Source organism: Myxocyprinus asiaticus, chromosome 32 (assembly GCF_019703515.2).
Source record: "Myxocyprinus asiaticus isolate MX2 ecotype Aquarium Trade chromosome 32, UBuf_Myxa_2, whole genome shotgun sequence".
NCBI classification, from domain to species: domain Eukaryota; kingdom Metazoa; phylum Chordata; class Actinopteri; order Cypriniformes; family Catostomidae; genus Myxocyprinus; species Myxocyprinus asiaticus.
The window spans coordinates 26,061,702-26,079,466 of record NC_059375.1 but is presented as its reverse complement, the minus strand read 5'-3'; the positions used below and the strand labels follow the sequence as shown (position 1 = coordinate 26,079,466).

General features: G+C 37.1%; 1 protein-coding gene across 2 annotated transcripts in view; it reads right to left on the bottom strand.

Moving 5' to 3' along the window:
• Nucleotides 1-1,737: 1,737 nt before the first annotated feature.
• Nucleotides 1,738-17,765, bottom strand: part of epas1a (endothelial PAS domain protein 1a) — a 38,098-nt gene continuing 22,070 nt past the window's right edge. The window contains exons 7-16 of one of the 2 annotated variants that reach the window (XM_051668030.1): nt 16,460-16,566; nt 11,378-11,525; nt 10,489-10,679; nt 9,327-9,541; nt 9,096-9,206; nt 6,332-6,744; nt 5,607-5,733; nt 5,406-5,523; nt 4,955-5,110; nt 1,738-3,801 (exon numbers count right to left, since the gene is read on the bottom strand). In XM_051668030.1, coding sequence (XP_051523990.1) covers nt 3,650-3,801; nt 4,955-5,110; nt 5,406-5,523; nt 5,607-5,733; nt 6,332-6,744; nt 9,096-9,206; nt 9,327-9,541; nt 10,489-10,679; nt 11,378-11,525; nt 16,460-16,566 — 1,738 coding nt within the window. In that variant the 3' untranslated portion in view covers nt 1,738-3,649. The remainder of the gene's footprint in view (nt 3,802-4,954; nt 5,111-5,405; nt 5,524-5,606; nt 5,734-6,331; nt 6,745-9,095; nt 9,207-9,326; nt 9,542-10,488; nt 10,680-11,377; nt 11,526-16,459; nt 16,567-17,765) is intronic. The other variant, XM_051668031.1, reaches the window with a different exon arrangement.

Sequence of the window (17,765 nt, the reverse complement as noted above, 5' to 3'; positions counted from 1 at the left end):
CTATATATGCTAATAAAAAAACAATTTATGAAACATTTTGCTTTTATGTTTTTAACAGATTTGACATGAAAAAAAAAAAAACATTAACATATCACACCAATTACTAAAAACAGTGTCTCTATATATAATAAAAAAGCAACTAATCGTAGTATTATCCTATGTTAAGTGATGAGGGCAATTAGGCTAAGAAAAAAAGAGGAAAGAGATGTTTTGGCTGGCTAATGTGGATTGTGCTTTATTTGAATAATCTGACTATTAAAAAGTTTAAACTCCCAGTCCTGAATGTGATGTAGGCCTACACAAATATGTAGACAAAATAACAGGAATAATGAACAAATAAGGCAGTACTGACTGGAATAAAAGGGCACCAACCCTCTAAGGGGGCACTATGTTACCTTAGGGGCACACCAAAAAGTCCACCGGCTGCCTTTCCTTGCACGTTATATGTTATTCAAGGATCCTATAGAAGTTGTGGAACACTCTCCCTGTTGGATGATCGCGAAAGTCTGCTTAGGGCATCAATTTGACCAGTGCCAGCCATGACTTAAATTTTATGCTTACAACAATTAGCTAGCTTAGGTCTTGCATCTTGCTACCTACTGACCTTTTCGGGACAGGTTTTACTTTTGTACACACTCACTGAGCAATTTATTAGGAATACTATGGACTTAATAAAGTGTTTGACATGGTCTTCTGCTGTTGTAGCCCATCACCCTCAAGGTTCGACGTGTTGTGCATTCAGAGATGCTATTCTGCTCACTACAATTGTACAGAGGGGTTATCTGAGTTACCCTAGCCTTTCTGTCAGCTCGAACCAGTCTGGCCATTCTCCATTGAACTCTCTCATCAACAAGGTGTTTCCGTCCGCAGAGCTGCTGCTCACTGGATGTTTTTTGTTTTTGGCACAATTCTGAGTAAACTCTAGAGACTCTAGAGAGTTGTGTGTGAAAATCCCAGGAGATCAGCAGTTACAGAAATACTCAAACCAGCCCATCTAGCACCAACAATCATTCCACAGTCGAAAATCTTTGAGATCACATTATTTCCTCATTCTGATTCTGAAACTTAACTGAAACTCCTGACCTATATATGTATGATTTTATATATATTGAGACCTATATATTGGCTGATTAGATAATTGCATGAATAAGTAGGTATACAGGTGTTCTGAATTAAGTGCTCAGTAAGTGTATAAGCAGTATGTGCATGCAGAAGGACCACTTGATGTTTATGTGCTGAGCCACCTGGGGCCCTAGTGGTCAGTTCGCACTGCATGCAACGAGGGCCCTAGTGTTCAGCTGCCAAAAGCATTTGAGTCCCCTGGCAGTCCAAGGCCCCCATCCAGCTCTACATGCAGTTTTGTGCATGTTGTTGTGCTGGTATGTTCAGTCATTGAAATCTGTTAGAACTGCTGCAGTGAGAAAACTGAGTGGCTATCTCTTAAAATTTATCTGAATAAGGGCCTTAGTTACAGTAATAACACTAACTGAAGCCCCCTGGCAGGGTAGACTGTCATTATTGCAAAAATAAAGCAAAATTAAAGGTACAGTAACACGCTTTGAGTATAGTGGATTCAAGAAGCCTAACAAGATCAGGGAAAAAATAAGCATGTTCTGAGAATGTTTTGCAAGTAGCAGCATTTTTAAGTAAAGTCTTTATCATTTTTGTTTAGGTGTGGTGCAATCTTTAATGTTTGAATGCTACTATCCTGAGAATAAACAATCACAGACTCTCACAAATGCTAAAACTAGTTTTATATATTTTGTAAAGAAACACAGAAACCCCAAAGTATCATGAGAAAGTGATACACATCATTTAATACAAAACTGAATAAACTTAAACTACCATGTTACATATATTAAGTACATAAAAGAGAAAGCTACAAATGCATCACTGTCTATACTGCTAAGTAGACAAGACCAAGTACCAAGGCACTTCTGAACACCAAATACAAACATTTTTTTACGTGTTACAGAGATACGAAGCATATAAATCTGACCTCATATAATGTAGACACAATAGGCATGTTTGTATGAGAAAATAATATGTAAGAATTTACATGTCTTATCAAGGAAAGAGGATGGGAGATATTTTAAAGGTGATTAGTAGTGTTGGGTGGGGCAGAGTAGACATGTCTTATATGACTACACTAGAGCATATATATATATATATATATATATATATATATATATATATATATATATATATATATATATATATATATATATTTTTTTTTTTTTTTTTTTTTCATTTTGGTCTGCAGAAAATATTGAGGTCCTATTTGCATTTTTTAAAATAAAGTGCTTTAGATGACAGCAAAACTATACATTCAATACAGCATCCTTGTCATAATGATTGTGTAGAGGGGAATTTAGGGGAAAGTTGAGGTCATAGTAGAGAAACAGGTCAAATACAAATGTTCTAAATCGGAAAAAAGACATATTGGTAAGATAGATTTATGCCTATTTTTTAGCTTTTAAAAGTTCAAGGCAATTTTTAAAAGGCTTTTTTTTAAGTCTGTCTTTCTTTTATACAGTACAAACATATTATTTATATTTCATGTCAGTACACAAAGCTGAATGAAAGGGTTCTATATTGCTTATGTCACTGTAAAGATATTTAAGTTATTTGATATTTAGCTAACACTTTACAGTATGGTTCCATTCATTAACATTTGTTAATTCATTATGTATCATGAACTAACATTGAACAATATATATATATATATATATATATATATATATATATATATATATATATATATATATATATACAGTATATATACATAATAAAATTACAATTGTTCACTGTTGGTTCATGTTATTTAATTAACATGAACAAATGTTTAAATATACAACTTTTGATTTAAATTTTTTTTACTATATGTTCAAATTAACATTAACTAAGATTAATAAATGCTGTAGAAGTACTTTTCACTGTTAGTTCATGTTAACTAATGTTAACAAATGGAAACTTAGTGTGAATATTTATAATATACTGTATGGGGACCACAGCTAAATTTGCACCATTGAAACATCTTTTGTCCACAATTTTACCACAAAGGGATAGTTCACCAAAAAATGAAACTTTTGCCATAACGTACTCACCCCATCATGTTGTTTTAAACCTGTATGACTTTCTTTCTTCCATGTAACACAAAAGGAGATGTTAAGCAGAATGTTAACCTCAGTCACCATTTATTTCATTACAACTTTTTTCCATACAACAAAAGTGAATGGCGACTGAGGCTAACATTTAGCCAAATATGTCAATTTGTGTTCCATGAAAGAAAGATAAAACACATTGGAATAACATGAAAGTGAGTAAATAGTGACAGAATTTCCATTTTTGTGTGAACTATCCCTTAAAGAACACTAAGCATGTGAAGAAACATGACAATGTTAAGCATCTGAAACAGCATAGAAAGACTACAGTAAAAGTGGTATGTCCAAACACATTTTAAACAAATAACAATCAGATTTTTAATATATATATTAAAATATTACACAGAGGAAAATATACAAAGAAATCTAAATAGAGGCTGATAATACATGCATAGAAGAAAACAGCATAGAGAAAATATAATGTACATAGACAAAGAGGGAAGGTGAAAGCACAGGGTGGATGGATTGCTGCAGAAGCTCTTGATTTACGTGGTCTGGTCCAGGGCTCTCAGGAGGTCACAGCCCTGCAACAGATAAAGGTTTCCCTGTAGAGGCACATTGACCTCGCAGTCATATCGTGTAAGCTCTGGCAGACAGAACGAGTCAAAGGATGGGCCCAGCAATTGACTTATCATCCCTGACAAAAGCATAAGAGATCAGTAACTCAAATGTTACACAGGTAAAAGTCTAAAGAACAATAATACTCCTGATCTTTAACTCATGTATGATATTGAAAAATGGCAAATTTGACATTGGGGGCCCTATTTTAAGAGCAGTAGTGCTAAGCACAGCGCTATGCCATAAGTCATACATGCAAAGTCAGTGGGCATGGCCATAAAGTTTTGGTATTTTCACGTAAGCATGCATGCATGCTAAGTCTAGGCGCAAGTGAGTTTGGCGAAACGCGTTTATGGGCTGGGTCAAGTGCAATTTAATTCTGAGGTTCTTCTCCAGCACCATCTGCATTCTGTTATATAGTCCATTCCCTGTTAAACACCAGCGATATAAACAAAGACAGCAGATTCATAAGAAGTTGGTAGTGTACATGGACTGTATGCAATGAATAAGAAAAATAGTGCACACTTTTGTACATTAACAAATTGTCCTTGAATGTCATGGATGTTTCTATAACAGTGACATTCCTTTTATACACATTGGAAAATGTGGTTCTTGTCAGAATCTGGATTTAAGCTCCGTTAAATTATAGAGAATGTAAGTATTATTAATCATTTTCATCTACTGACACACAATTACTGGCTAGTTTTAACAGTGACTATATCAGCACACACTTCACTTCGATTTTGTTGGTGGAATCTCCAAACTGTAAATACGGTTTAGACTTTGTGCTGAAAACAGACATCCCTTTAAAACGTCTTAGCACAATGACCTATTTATCATGAAAATAGCAATCTGCGCTTTGCGGCAATTTATTTACATACAATACACCCTCAGTTTGCACACACACATCCACAGTTAGGGCAAAAACTCCCACCCACACCTATTTGAACTTTGCGCTGGCACGAAAATTACGCTTAGAATTAGCGCTCTCACAAAAATTGGATAAGATGTTGCGCACGGACGTAGCGTGTAGCGAAAATACAATCCTGGGTGTCATTCACTCATTTTCATTTTCAAAAGAACAAATGAATTTTAAAGTGTTGATAAGGTTCCAATTTAACATTGTAACTAGATGACATAACATAACAAAAGCACTGAAAATACTAGTGTGAGAGATGAGCAAAAGGTTTCAGCTGATGTTTTGGTTTCTGCCGTGAGGGCTGGAAACTCACCTGTGTGTTTGGGTGAAGGCAACACGTGGTATCGTCTGTTATTAGAAGGGCAGAATGAGTCTGCAAAATGCTGCTTCAGATCATCTGAGCTCCCTTTGATAGACTGACTGCAGCCGTGAGGAGCCACCACTCCACTTTGCATGCATGGAAATTTATCTATGGCAAAGAAACAAAGGAGATTGTAAATTTGAGTAAATAAAAACAAGAAGAGCCAGGGAGTTCTAACTTTAAGAGAGAGAACCTGCTTACACTTGGTATTAAAATCCATCTCAACTGATCCGATCACAAGTTGTCAGCCAAGACACATCACTGTTTATGTTGGACGGATCAAGATGGTTTAGCATTTAGACTACAAATGCAACGTGGTCCCATCCTTTTTGACCACCTAAGAATGTGGTTTGTATACCAGGTGTAAGTGGGGTCAGAGAGAGTTGACATATACTGTATGCACCTGTGAGCACATTGGTACTCAGAGACTTCCTGGCACAGAAGGCACAGCTGTCAATGGTCACTGTCTTCATCTTTTTCTGTGTGACATCAGCAGACTCATTGTGAGGAACCACCTCCTGCTGAATACATGTCACTTTAATACACTCTATGATATTTACTCTTTTCCACTGGACCATGTTTGAGATGAGTCATAAGATTTTACCTTATGAATATGAGAGAAAGAGCATGATGAGCTGAACTCTGACTGTCTCTTCCGTTTAAAGCTGTGGGCAAGAGCTGTCTGCCCCAGATTCATGCTTTTCTGCACAGGGGCAAAGTTCTCAAAGAACCTGAAAAATGTAGCATAAATTAGATCCTTGAATGAACATAATGATCCTTGCTACAGTGCCAGCAAGGCAGCACACTACTGATAGTCCTCAAACATTCTGCTAATTAAACTCCTGCAATTAATTAAGCCCGAACCACTGACCGTACACACTTTGTTTTATAGATAATTTCAGCCTTAGATGTGCTATATAAATTCAAAATGTAACCGACAGCGATGATGCCAGTGTGATACATGCAATTGCGATTAGTCTATTTGCATAGTGAATTCTGATTGGTCTTGTCTTTCTTATATATCTTTATCCATTTCTAGCATATATTTATCCATTTATAGCTGTGTTTACACTGCAAATATGTTGTCATCATATGTGCTTATTCTCAAGCACAGCTGATAAAAAACAAGACGGCTCTGATGCAGCATTTCATTACAAAGACCCAAAGCCTCATATCCAAGCTGACCTTAAATTCTTAAAACTATTCTTTTGCTGCCTTGCAAACACTGGTATTTCCTTCTGTAAATGTAAATTGACTTAATTAATGATGCTAATGTATTGCAAAATAAAGCATGTGTGTTTACATAAGGGGATGATGAACTCTAATTACCTTTGCTGTTGCAGCACAGAAGTGAAATTACATGTTTGTTGTGGATCTGCTTTGCTCTGTTCATCCATGTGTCCAATCTCTGTATGTTTATACTGTAAGGGTGGGTCAGGGGACCACTGAAGACTCTGTCTACCCCCCTCAAAGGAGAACGGGGCGCTGGGTGCAGTTTGGTATGGTTGCATGTGAACCGTGTTTGGACATGTGTTGCGACTGCCCTTGTTGTCAGAGGGGAAGGAGCCCAGGGGCTGGAAGAGGTCAGCTACACTGCTGAAGCTGTGCTGGAGGGCTGTGTTCAGGCCTGGACCTGTGTCAGGCATCGACTCATCCTGACAGATTGGGTTCAGCTGGAAGTCCTCACCATCCATGGGAATGTAGGGAGCAAGAGTCTCCAGGTCAAGATCACTCAGGTCCACCTACACACAGCCAGATAGAGAGTGGCATGTACAGATTTAGCTTGGGAGTTCATGCATCTTTGCCTCAATTGTCCCTTTTTAAATTACCTTTATGGTATTCCTGCATGTCTGGATAGTTTTAAATGGAATTTTACAGATTTTTATCAAAAATATGTTCATGGGCAATTATACAGTAGTAGTAACAACTTTTTTCCATTTTAAAATCTTACATTTTGAAACGTACATGCTGTGGATTAAACTGTGTCAGCCCTCATTCTCAAATGAATATTTATAACATCAATGAGAACACCTACATTTGCTCTCAGGAATTTAAATGAGTGCTCTCAGTCGATTAAAATATTTAATCGTGATTAATCGCATATATTGAAAGTGCTGAAAATGTACTATATGTATATGTATATGCTTCTTTTCTTGTTAAAATGCATTTATTTCCTTCTAAGGAAAGAAATCAGAGCAGTATGTAACAATAATTCTTTGTTAACATTTTCTGCATATGAAGATAGAAATGTACTAAAATACCACCATTTCAAGTAACATTAAATGTTTCCTGAAGTCTAAGTAAGAGGTTGACTAATTGAAAGAACAAGTCCCCATAGGTTGCGTATTCATTGCAATGGGCATTAAATCCCTTAAACCCTCACCCTCCACTTGGCAATCAACTTGCCGTCCACTGTCCAAAGTTTGAATTCCACATAAAGCGCTGCAGACAATGGCTATGTTTGGAATGTCAAGCTACCCAAACTACTCTACTGCATCTGTCATGACATTCCGAACATGGCCAATGTCATGTTCTGCTTTTAGGAGAAGGAAATAGCTCCAGGCAGAGCTCCAAAAAGGGCGGGAGCTCCAATCTGCCAGCAAAGATAAAGGGAGATAAATGCTTGCTCCCCTTTTTGAATTGGTGCAACCCCCTTATGAAGAAGCTACGCCCTCTATTGGAGATTGTGCCCCCATTTGGAGATCTCCAGCCTGCAGCTATACCAACTTGGCTTTTAACGCTGGCACTGCCCATGTAATGATACTTCAATTTTTCGGTAATCATTAGGCGATGCTTCGAAACTGGTTCAAAGCCAAGAACTACAACATGCTAGCTGGCCTCAGCGGTCCCTTATCTGTGCCATGTATCTAGTTTTAAGACTTGACATGCTTCTGTGGTAATTAAAGTCCACTTTACAAAGGCTGCAAATTACTTTTTGTCATAAGTCCCGTCCGTGTTTTATTTATTTATTTATTTATTTATTTTGTAAGAGGTCCTTTCTCCATCACTTGATCATTGACATGAAATTGCTGTGTGTGTTTGTTTTGTTTATGGGGTGTTCATCAGTTTAATGTCCCCGGACACATCACAAAGGTTCCAGCCTATTTCATCCAGTGTTTAAAACTACCACAGAGCTAAATGAAATGTCAGTATCTAATGCCAAAATTGGTAAATGTATTAAAGAAAAAATAATGTGTTAAAAATTAATTGCAGGCATTAACATGTTCATTTTGACAGCTCTAAATTAAATGTCAATAATCTTTTTTAATATGTCATCTTGGACTTACACTGACACCTAGGGGCATGGATGCAGTATCATTCCAATGCAATAGTTTTCAGTTATTCATGCCATTGTAGAAATTCTCTATTAACAGTCAGCCATGATTAATTTAATCCCTGAGTGAAAGTATCTAATAACAGGACTGAGATTAAGCAAGTAGTAATCAGCTGGTCATGTGATTCTAACATGGCAGCCCCCATCAGGGGACCCTCTCCATGTTGAATAATACAGTTTTTATTAAGTTACTGATTTGAGTCTTCATCTCATGTGAGTGGTCATGATTTTATACATATGTTTCAAAATTACAATGAATTTCCTCTAGAAGTATAACTTTTTAAATGAGTAAAAAATTAATGAGTGCACCTTTAATTCATTCGTTTACATATGGATTCAGCTAATAGAAAAGATGACTAAAGAGTTCATGGTACCACTGAGAGTATGTTTTAAAAGCATCAGGAACAGCTTTGTTTACTTACACTAATGTTATCAGTTGTTATCACTATCAAATGAGGTTTCTCTCTTTTTAATGAAAGTTTCTAGTTTTCATCATGTTACTGTATATTTTACTTTTTTTTTCTTTTTTTTTTTTAATGCTTTGCTATGTCACACTTCATTCTAGCCCAATTTTCATTTTACAATTTTATGAGCACATTTCACTGAAAATCCCACTGTTCATGGAAATTTCCAATTTATTCCAATGAGACTTTTTGTAAAGCTTATCAAAGGGCCTATTAGAGTATCAAGGAAGAATTAGAATATCACATTCAAAATAAAACAAAACACTTTCATGTGAAATGCTTGTGCCACACTGACCTGGGAGTCTGTGGGATTAGTTGCCAAAGTTTCTGGGGCAAATATCTTTTTTGTCCGCTCTACCTTCAGTTCACACTCCCCACTGCCACAGTAATCTGCTGGACTGCTAGGCTGTAAACATTAACATCAAAACACATTAAACCATAAAACATATAATAATAATGTATTTACTGCCATAACTGTTCTGATCTCAATAGGAAATGAGAAACCAAAGATAGAGAGGGAACATACTGTAGAGCAACTACTGCAGCTGCTTAAGCAGGGCGTGGCACAGGGCGTGGCACAGGGCGTGGCTTTGGCTGGAGCTGGCACCTGGGGAATGGTGTAGGTGGATGACAGGTTGCTATCAGGATTACTACCAGGCACTGTGTCCACAACCCATGGCTGGCTGACCACAGGCAGCTTAGTAGACTTGAAGAAAGCCGACTCTTTAAATGGTGGCCTTTCTGCAAATGCACAATACACAGTAAAACAAGTCAAACAATGCCTCTAACATAACAGTTCAACACTTGGACCAAAAATAGCTGAAACAGGATTCTGAATTCATAGAATTACTACTTAAAAAACCTAGGAAGATCAACTATTAGTGGATAAATGAGTGGGTCAGACACACCTTAAGCATCACAATGCACAAAAAAATAGTCCTCATTAAGATAGGGCTACAAGAGAGATTGAGAGACATTTCCCTTGGGTGAGAGTTACATAAGTAAAGAAGGGTGTTAATAACAACCTCATGCATCACCAAAAGCAATTTTAGAACTGCTGAAAGCATATATGAGTGTAGATTTCCATCCCATGCAGTGTTTTTAGGAGAGAAGACATGCATTTTGATGAAAAGAGAAATTAGTATACCCATTATACCCCTGTTGTGAAACACACAAACACTGCCGAATGCCATCAGTAAACTTTCAAGTGTGTTGCGATGTCTGCAAACTAGAAAACACAAATAATGCTGAAATATTTATTTTTATTGTTAAAAAACACATTAAAAAATAACTCATTTATTTAAACAGTACAAAATGGTTTATGCTAAAGCAAATGCTAAGCCATAAGATGCTAATTTGCTGTGGAGCAGAGAGATTCAATTTCCCTCTTAAGTTGTCACATACTGCGTTCCCTGCAGCAAAGCAAAGCTACAGCATCACTGAGCTATAGTACAAAACAACATCAGGTCTACCATACAGTCTACCACAACATCAAAGCTTATGACCTGGGCAGTATGTGTGTGTGTGTGATTGGTTGTGATTTGAGGTAGTGTAAAGAGAAACACAAGAATGACCAGGAGTTCATGCATGCATAATGGGAGAGGTCTTGTAACTGGGGGTTGAGGATGTGAAGAGGGTGAAGGTGTTGTAGGAGGAATGGTTGAAGTAATGGCGGGTGGCGCTCTGACCAAAGTCCAGGGCAATGATGGCATCTCCTGGCATGGGTGCTAACTGGGCTAACTCCTCAGGCTCTTCCTTGAAATGAGTGAACAGATCGGAGGCCGCTTTACCCTGGGAGAACAGTTGCTGCATGTGGTAGGGCTTGAGCAGAGCCTCCGTCTGATCCAGGGAGAAGATCACTGACTGCTCCTCAACAGAACTGAAATGCAATGACAATATCAAAACAATGTTATATTTGCATTTCCAGAAGGTAATAGCAGTGCTTGCAAAACAGCAAAAGAAGTGTTCAAGTTTTAGGTAAGTGTAAAGGGATAGTTCACCCAAAATTCAATACAGTGACTGAGCAGTGTAAGGGGCTGCTCAGACTGAAAATGTGCATGTGCAAAAAAAGTTATATGCAGAAACAAATAGAACAAAATGCAGGTGTCTTGAGATGCATTTTTTTAAAGTTCTTTTAACTTTATATGGCGTCTGACGCTGAAAAACCAGCAAGATGCGACCCAATGGTCAAAGAAGTCCTTCTAGCACGTTTACATAGAGAAACAATTGAAAAACAGCACAGACACAAAACGCGTTCAGTGTTAACAGCCCCTAAAGGTGGCTATAAATGGTTAAATACAAACAAGACCAATTACAAGTTTACACAAAACCCCAAAACAAAATACTTAATACTTAGACTGAAATTATCTACAAAGTTTTTAATTTGAAAGTTTAAATGGAATCTGTACATTTAACGGTACATGCTGAGTTTAGTTGCATACGTTAAATACTTAAAGTTAGGGGTTTAGATGAACCCATAAACAGAATGTCTGTGGATATCAACTGAGTGCTGCCTTGCAAGCATAATTACAACAGCATAAAATGCGACAGGTATCTGAGAGTGTCTCGTTTGCATACCTCAGGACGTAGTTGATGCAGATGATGCACTGTGGTTGGGAGGTGCGATTGTTGTAGATGACGGTTGCCTGGGTCTCCACCCAAACGTAGCCCCCTTGCTTGGCTAACATTCTGTACTGGCCACTCACCACTTGACCTTTGTTACAAACTGCAGAACAAAAGAGAAAGGAGGGAAACGTTTTTAATTGTTCTCTCGAAAGAACTAAACACAATTTTTTATGTCTTTTCAACCTCTACTTTCAGGGTCACAGGCCATGACATTTTATCGGATTGCACTAATTACTCTATTAGTGTTTCTCAGAATAAGGGTCTGCAATTAAACAGCATGTTCCAATTACAATTTTCTGAATGGTTACATTTGGAAAAAGCATAATCTGCTTAATCCTAATATTTTCTAAGACACATAGCTCGATTACTTAAAACCATTGAAGTGAAGCAGTTCTTCAAATTAAAGGATCTGGAACAGGCATTGATCACTGTAAGAGGACATAGTGAAGAAGACCAGAGCACTGATCTGGACAAAAGACATCAGAGGAACCAGATCAGAGGTGTTGCACACTTCAAAGGCTTGTTAGCAGCTAATGCACTGGCTAATCATCCCGAATCAGCAAATCTGAGAGCTTTGGGTCACTACAGATGAATTCAGAGGACATATAATGGGATTCAGGCCACTCATGTCATGTGGCAACTCCAATAAAGTCAGTTTCCTCTGAGTATACTAAACATCATATTGAAAACAAGATTTGACAAGAGCCTTAGTAGGATCATCTTGTGCTTTAGGATGAAACTGGCCAAGTCCATTGCTATATGTGAGGGAACTAAACTCATTGTAACTGTACAATGGCTGTAAAGAGAATCCAGTTTGAATTTTATGTAGGATGGGTCATAAACTGTGGACAGATTTAGTGTATGCACAGGCTTGATTTCACATAGCATGGGATAATGCATCGGAAATACAATTCAAAGGTGCACTCAGTAATTTGTTGTTTATTTTGCGCTGGGCGATATGGCTGTTATCTTGGACTTACACTGACACCTTGTGGCATGGATGCAGCATCATGCAACCACAATAGTCTTCCGTTAGGCAGACGTTATATGCACTAAGTGCAAATAGCGATAGATGCTATTTAGACTAAGTGAAAATAGCGATATACAGTGCGTATGCTATTTACACTAAGTGTGTAAAACACCCTGGTGCAAATAGTGACAGATACTATTTGCACCCCTACTAACAGATCAAACATTTCTCTCAACTCCCAACCTTCACCGTGACCAAATCACTGCGAGGAGATCAACCATTACAGTATATTCATTAGGGGCCAAGCACTGAAGGTGCGAAGCCACTACTGTGTCCTGATAAGTGTTCTTATTATTAATATTATTCCGCTGAAAGTCTATGGCAGCCCATAGAACCGTACATAGGAATGTTCTGGAATTTGATAGAGGACGCTCTCAAATGATACTGACCCAAATTTGGGGTATGTCACTCAAACCCTCTAGTGCCACCAACAGTTCAAAGTTTCACTTATGTTTCATCCTATAACTTTTGAATTGTAAGTCCTAGAAACAAAATAATTTTTTCCTCTGATTCCTTAGGTCATTACACGTCTACAAAGGTTGCATCTTTTTTGAACTCCACCCACTAGATTTTCCGCCATTCTTTACTTTTTCTAACTCCTCGTAGACCGTATGTCCGATTTGCTTGATATTTTGCACATATCATCTAGATACACCCATGCCAAAAAGTTATGAGATTCATTCTGAACCAAACAGTTCTCATATAACGCTTCAACGAATTCGACCGCAAGCACGCCAAAATGGATGTGAGGCTCTATCTATGCAATGCTTCAGCACATTAACATGAAACTTGGTATATATAATCACAACAATTAACTATTCATTTGGCCTTTTGTCATGAGACAATTTTGTCGTTAACTTCCATGGGTCATGCAAAGTATGTTGATACCAGATCTGGTCGGCCTTACTTCCTTTCAACCATTTTGAATTTAATTGAAAACCAACTTTTTTAAACTGCTCTTTTAATGGCAAGATGCCAGTAAGGATCTGAGGCTGTATCTCTAGAACGCTTAAGTTTATTGACATGCAAATTTATATATGGAACCCTCACACTACCATACCAATTTGGTGAGAGTACAACCTATTGGTCAAAAGTTATAAGCATTTGTATAACATTATAAGTAATAAAACAAATGTCTTTTTTCACCACTCTGCTTAAAATCATCACTGTAATTCTATATTCAATCTAAATGTTTGTCATTGGTGTGCTTGCCCCATAACTGCTGCTTGCAGCCATATTTTTTATTTATTATTATACAGTAAGTAGTATTAAAGATAATATTACGAGTGGAAATGGAAAACCAGATGCAAAAAAGTGGGACAAAAGGCAGAATCGAAACCTGGGCGTCCGCACAATAAAGTCCCATCCACACCGTCGTTACACACCACGCCACTGCAGCAACACTAGAAGCACAGTTCTTTAATTTTTCTCTTTCCACCAGACTATAGAGCGCAACAGTGCCCATTCAATTTTTCAGCCGTCTGGGTTTCGGAAGTATTCTCCCCATTCATTTCTTCCACAGACTTTTAATAAAATCCTTCATAAAAGAGTTGTAAGCCATGGTCCATACCAACCATTTCAGAGGCGAATCACAACATAACAAAATTTGTTTTGAGGCAAAAACATATTTGAAAATCAGACATAAAGACAAAGGTACAAGGCTGTGTACTTACCATCTTTCATCAGGACACAGACTACAATCCCATGAAGCATTGCGAATGATGTCATTGAATAAAAAATGATGGGGATATATTAAACTACTGATTTTAGGTTGTTGATTATAAGTCAAGAAACAATATATTTTCAGTTTATTGCAAAATATTCCAATATGTACAAATACATAAGTAGTTTAAAGGAAAAGAGACACGACTCGATTACATCATTCACAGTGAGTCATGGGAGTGCGCGGTCGCTCCGAGGCATGTTTCGAGGGTTTTCTGATTGGTGGATCTTTCTCTGCTGTAACATGGGTAATGTAGTTGTTTACCATTAATTCTGCTATCAAACACTATTTTTAAACAATGAAGTTGAAATAATGCAGACGGATGGCTTCAACGGAAGCATACACCATCAATGAACAACCCTGTAGCTTATGGTAGGTCTGTCTTTAAAGGTTTATAAGTTATCATTGAAAATCAATTCATCTATAGGATAAATTAATGGGAATTTTACTTCCGGAACCAGACTGTTGCACTCTATTGGAGTGCAAAGAGCCATGCTGAGTGGCAGGTGCTATTTACACCTAATGCAAATGATCACTCTTTTACTTTATTATGTTAACTTATTCGGTGTGTGAAAGTGTCAATCAATTTGGGGGTTACTGTGATAAATCAAGCAGTATTTGGCTGGTCGCCAGCCAACATGGCAGCCCCCATGAGACAGTTCAGCTCCATGTAAAATAAATCAGCTTTTATTAGGCCAATAATACAACTAAAGTGTTCATTTCATGTGTGTATACATGATTTTCAATATATATTTCAAAAGTAATAATAATTGTTTTGTGGTAAAACTTTTTTTTTTAATTAGGACAAAATGATTTACCTTCAAAGAACATTTTCCAAATGGTCTTTGTAAGGTTAGGACTACATGCTAGTTTTAGATTTTTAAAGGCAAATTGGCCATGGCAGAGTCTGCGGCAACTTTTAAGCAAATAAATAATGTAATGCAACAACTATTGAGTTTATAAATATCCCTCAACAATTCCTGGAGCACAGCGGGACATCTGTTTCCCTCAGTCATCAAGCCCATGGGAACCGCCTCAGGTCTAGAGGGTTTAAACTCAAGTCTGAGTAGTTTACCCATTGCCAGAGATGAGAGGCATGGGTTTGTTCCAGGCCGTGGGTCATTTCAGGACAGAGTCAAGATTGTTATAGAGATATGTAAATTAGCCAAAACGGCCAATGAGCTTGGCGTAATCACGCACAATGAGGTACTGCTGGTTTTTGGTGTGTTTGTTCCAAAACATAGAGGTATGTGTTTTTGAAGGACAGAGCAAAAGCAAGAAACTGACCCTGACTGACTTATGTGTCTGTTTTGGGGTGTTTCTTCAACTTGGGGCACTTCTGGACATGTGGACTTTCTGAAAATGAACTCCCTTAAAACACACTTTTCACAATCTCGCCACTTTACTTAATTTGTCTACAAACCATGTCCAATAGTGCCTTTAGAAAAAATCTAAAGTTCTGGCAAACTTGCCGCAAATTCGCTACTCATTATTTTCACATTGCAAATGAGCTTGCTATTTACCACACATGTTTGCCAGAAGTTTGCAGCTCTTCACTGGAAGTGGTGAACCTGCAGTAAACCTTTAGCTAAATTAAGAGTTTGCCGCAAAGCTAATTTGCATGTGAAAATTAATGAGTGGTGAATTTGCGGCAAGTTTGCGGCAACTCTAGGATTTTTTGTAAGGGTGGACATCCATACATGCATCACAGGAGAATTCTGACATTTTTTAGATGTAATTTTTTTCAGAGTCATGAACATTTCCAGCATTTTGTATTGTGTTTAAAAGCATTATGCGATGATAATTACATTTTAAACATTTATGGAATAAAATAGCTGACACCTTTTCTCGCTAAGACTAATGCATTTTATGTACCCTAAATACACACAATTCAATAATATTTTACAGACTCACATTGCATGATTTGACAAAATTACAGCTTGATTGGAAATGACGCACAATAAAAAATATTCTGTTCACAAGTGATATCTTTGTTTTCTTCACACATCATAAGTCTCATATAGTTTAAGAATGCTCACTGACACTGCAGTCTCCTTGGTAACCAAGTACACTATTAAAGAAAACTTTATTAGGAACAAAATAGTTGTTTCTGATGGAAATGAGGGAACAAGATTGAATATCTTAAAATATTACAATATTTCAGATTTTATGTATGACTGTCTTCAAATCAACCCCTGGGACATAAAAGTACCCAAAGTTGAAGAAACACTCTTGAATGTTATAATGTTTTTTTGCTTATTGAATGTAGGCAGGTACTCACGATTTTGGTGGCTCTTTGTCATACTCTCAGAATCTAGAGCATGGGAGAACTCATACACAGAACGCCCCAGAAGTTCCTCTGGTCTATATCCAATCAGACTGCTGACTCTGTAACACAAGATGAATAAAACTAATGAACAAAAATTCTAAAAAAAGGAACAGTCAAATAATGTGTGTTATGTAAACTACTGGGGACATTATATGGGATTAAAAGCTGTCTTTAAGACAGGTGTAATTAAATTAAGTGACTCTGAAGCTGATGTCAAGAATTAATTAACCATGTCTCTCAATTACATCTGGTGAAAACAACTCTTTCCTTAGCTTAGTGAGAACTAATGATAACAAGCAGAGCCCTTGTTTACTGGAGCTCTATATTATTCTTACACAAGAAAGTTTTATTTGTTCTGTTTTTATGGTTATTTTTAAAGGGAAAGTTCATTCAAAAATGAAAATTCTCTCATCATTTACTCACTTCCATGCCATCCCTGATGTAAATATAACATTTCTTTTGCTGAACACAAACAAAGGATTTTAGAAGAATATCTCAGCTCTGTAGGTCCTTTCAATGCAAGTGAATGGTGGTCAGAACATTGAAGCTCCAGATATCACAAAAAGGCAGCATAAAAGTAATCCATAAGACCCCAGCGAATAAATATATGTCTTCTGAAGCGAAGCAATCACTTTGGGTGAGAAACAGTTTAATATTTAAATCCTTTTTTACTTTAAATCTCCACTTGAACTTTCAGAATGTAAAAGTGAAAGTGGAGATTTACAGTAAAAATGACTTAAATTGATCTGTTTCTCACCACACCTATTATATCACTTCTGAAAACATATATTTAAACACTGGTGTTGTTTGGATTATTTTAATGCTGCCTTTATGTGATTTTTGAGCTTCAAAGTTCTGGTCACTATTCATTTGTGGATTTATTGGACCTATAGAGCTGAAATATTCTTCTAAAAATCTTTGTATGTGTTCTTTAGAAGAAAGAAACTCATACACATCTGAGGTGGCAAGAGGGTGAGTAAATGATGAGAGAATTTTCATTTTTGGGTGAACCCTTTTAAAGTCTGTTTTCCAACTTGCTGAATTGAAAGGCAGAGAGTTGCTCTCATGTATCAACACACTGAATCTGAAAGACGCACCACGTCCTCTTCTGTGTTTGAAGTGTTTTAGTATTGTAGCGGGCGTAAGATTAAAGGCAGACAGGACATGTGGGCCTGGCCTATTAATCACAACACCATTTGTTGTGATGATCAATATCATCACCATGGTAATTTTTTTGTGGTGTCGAGTACACCATACA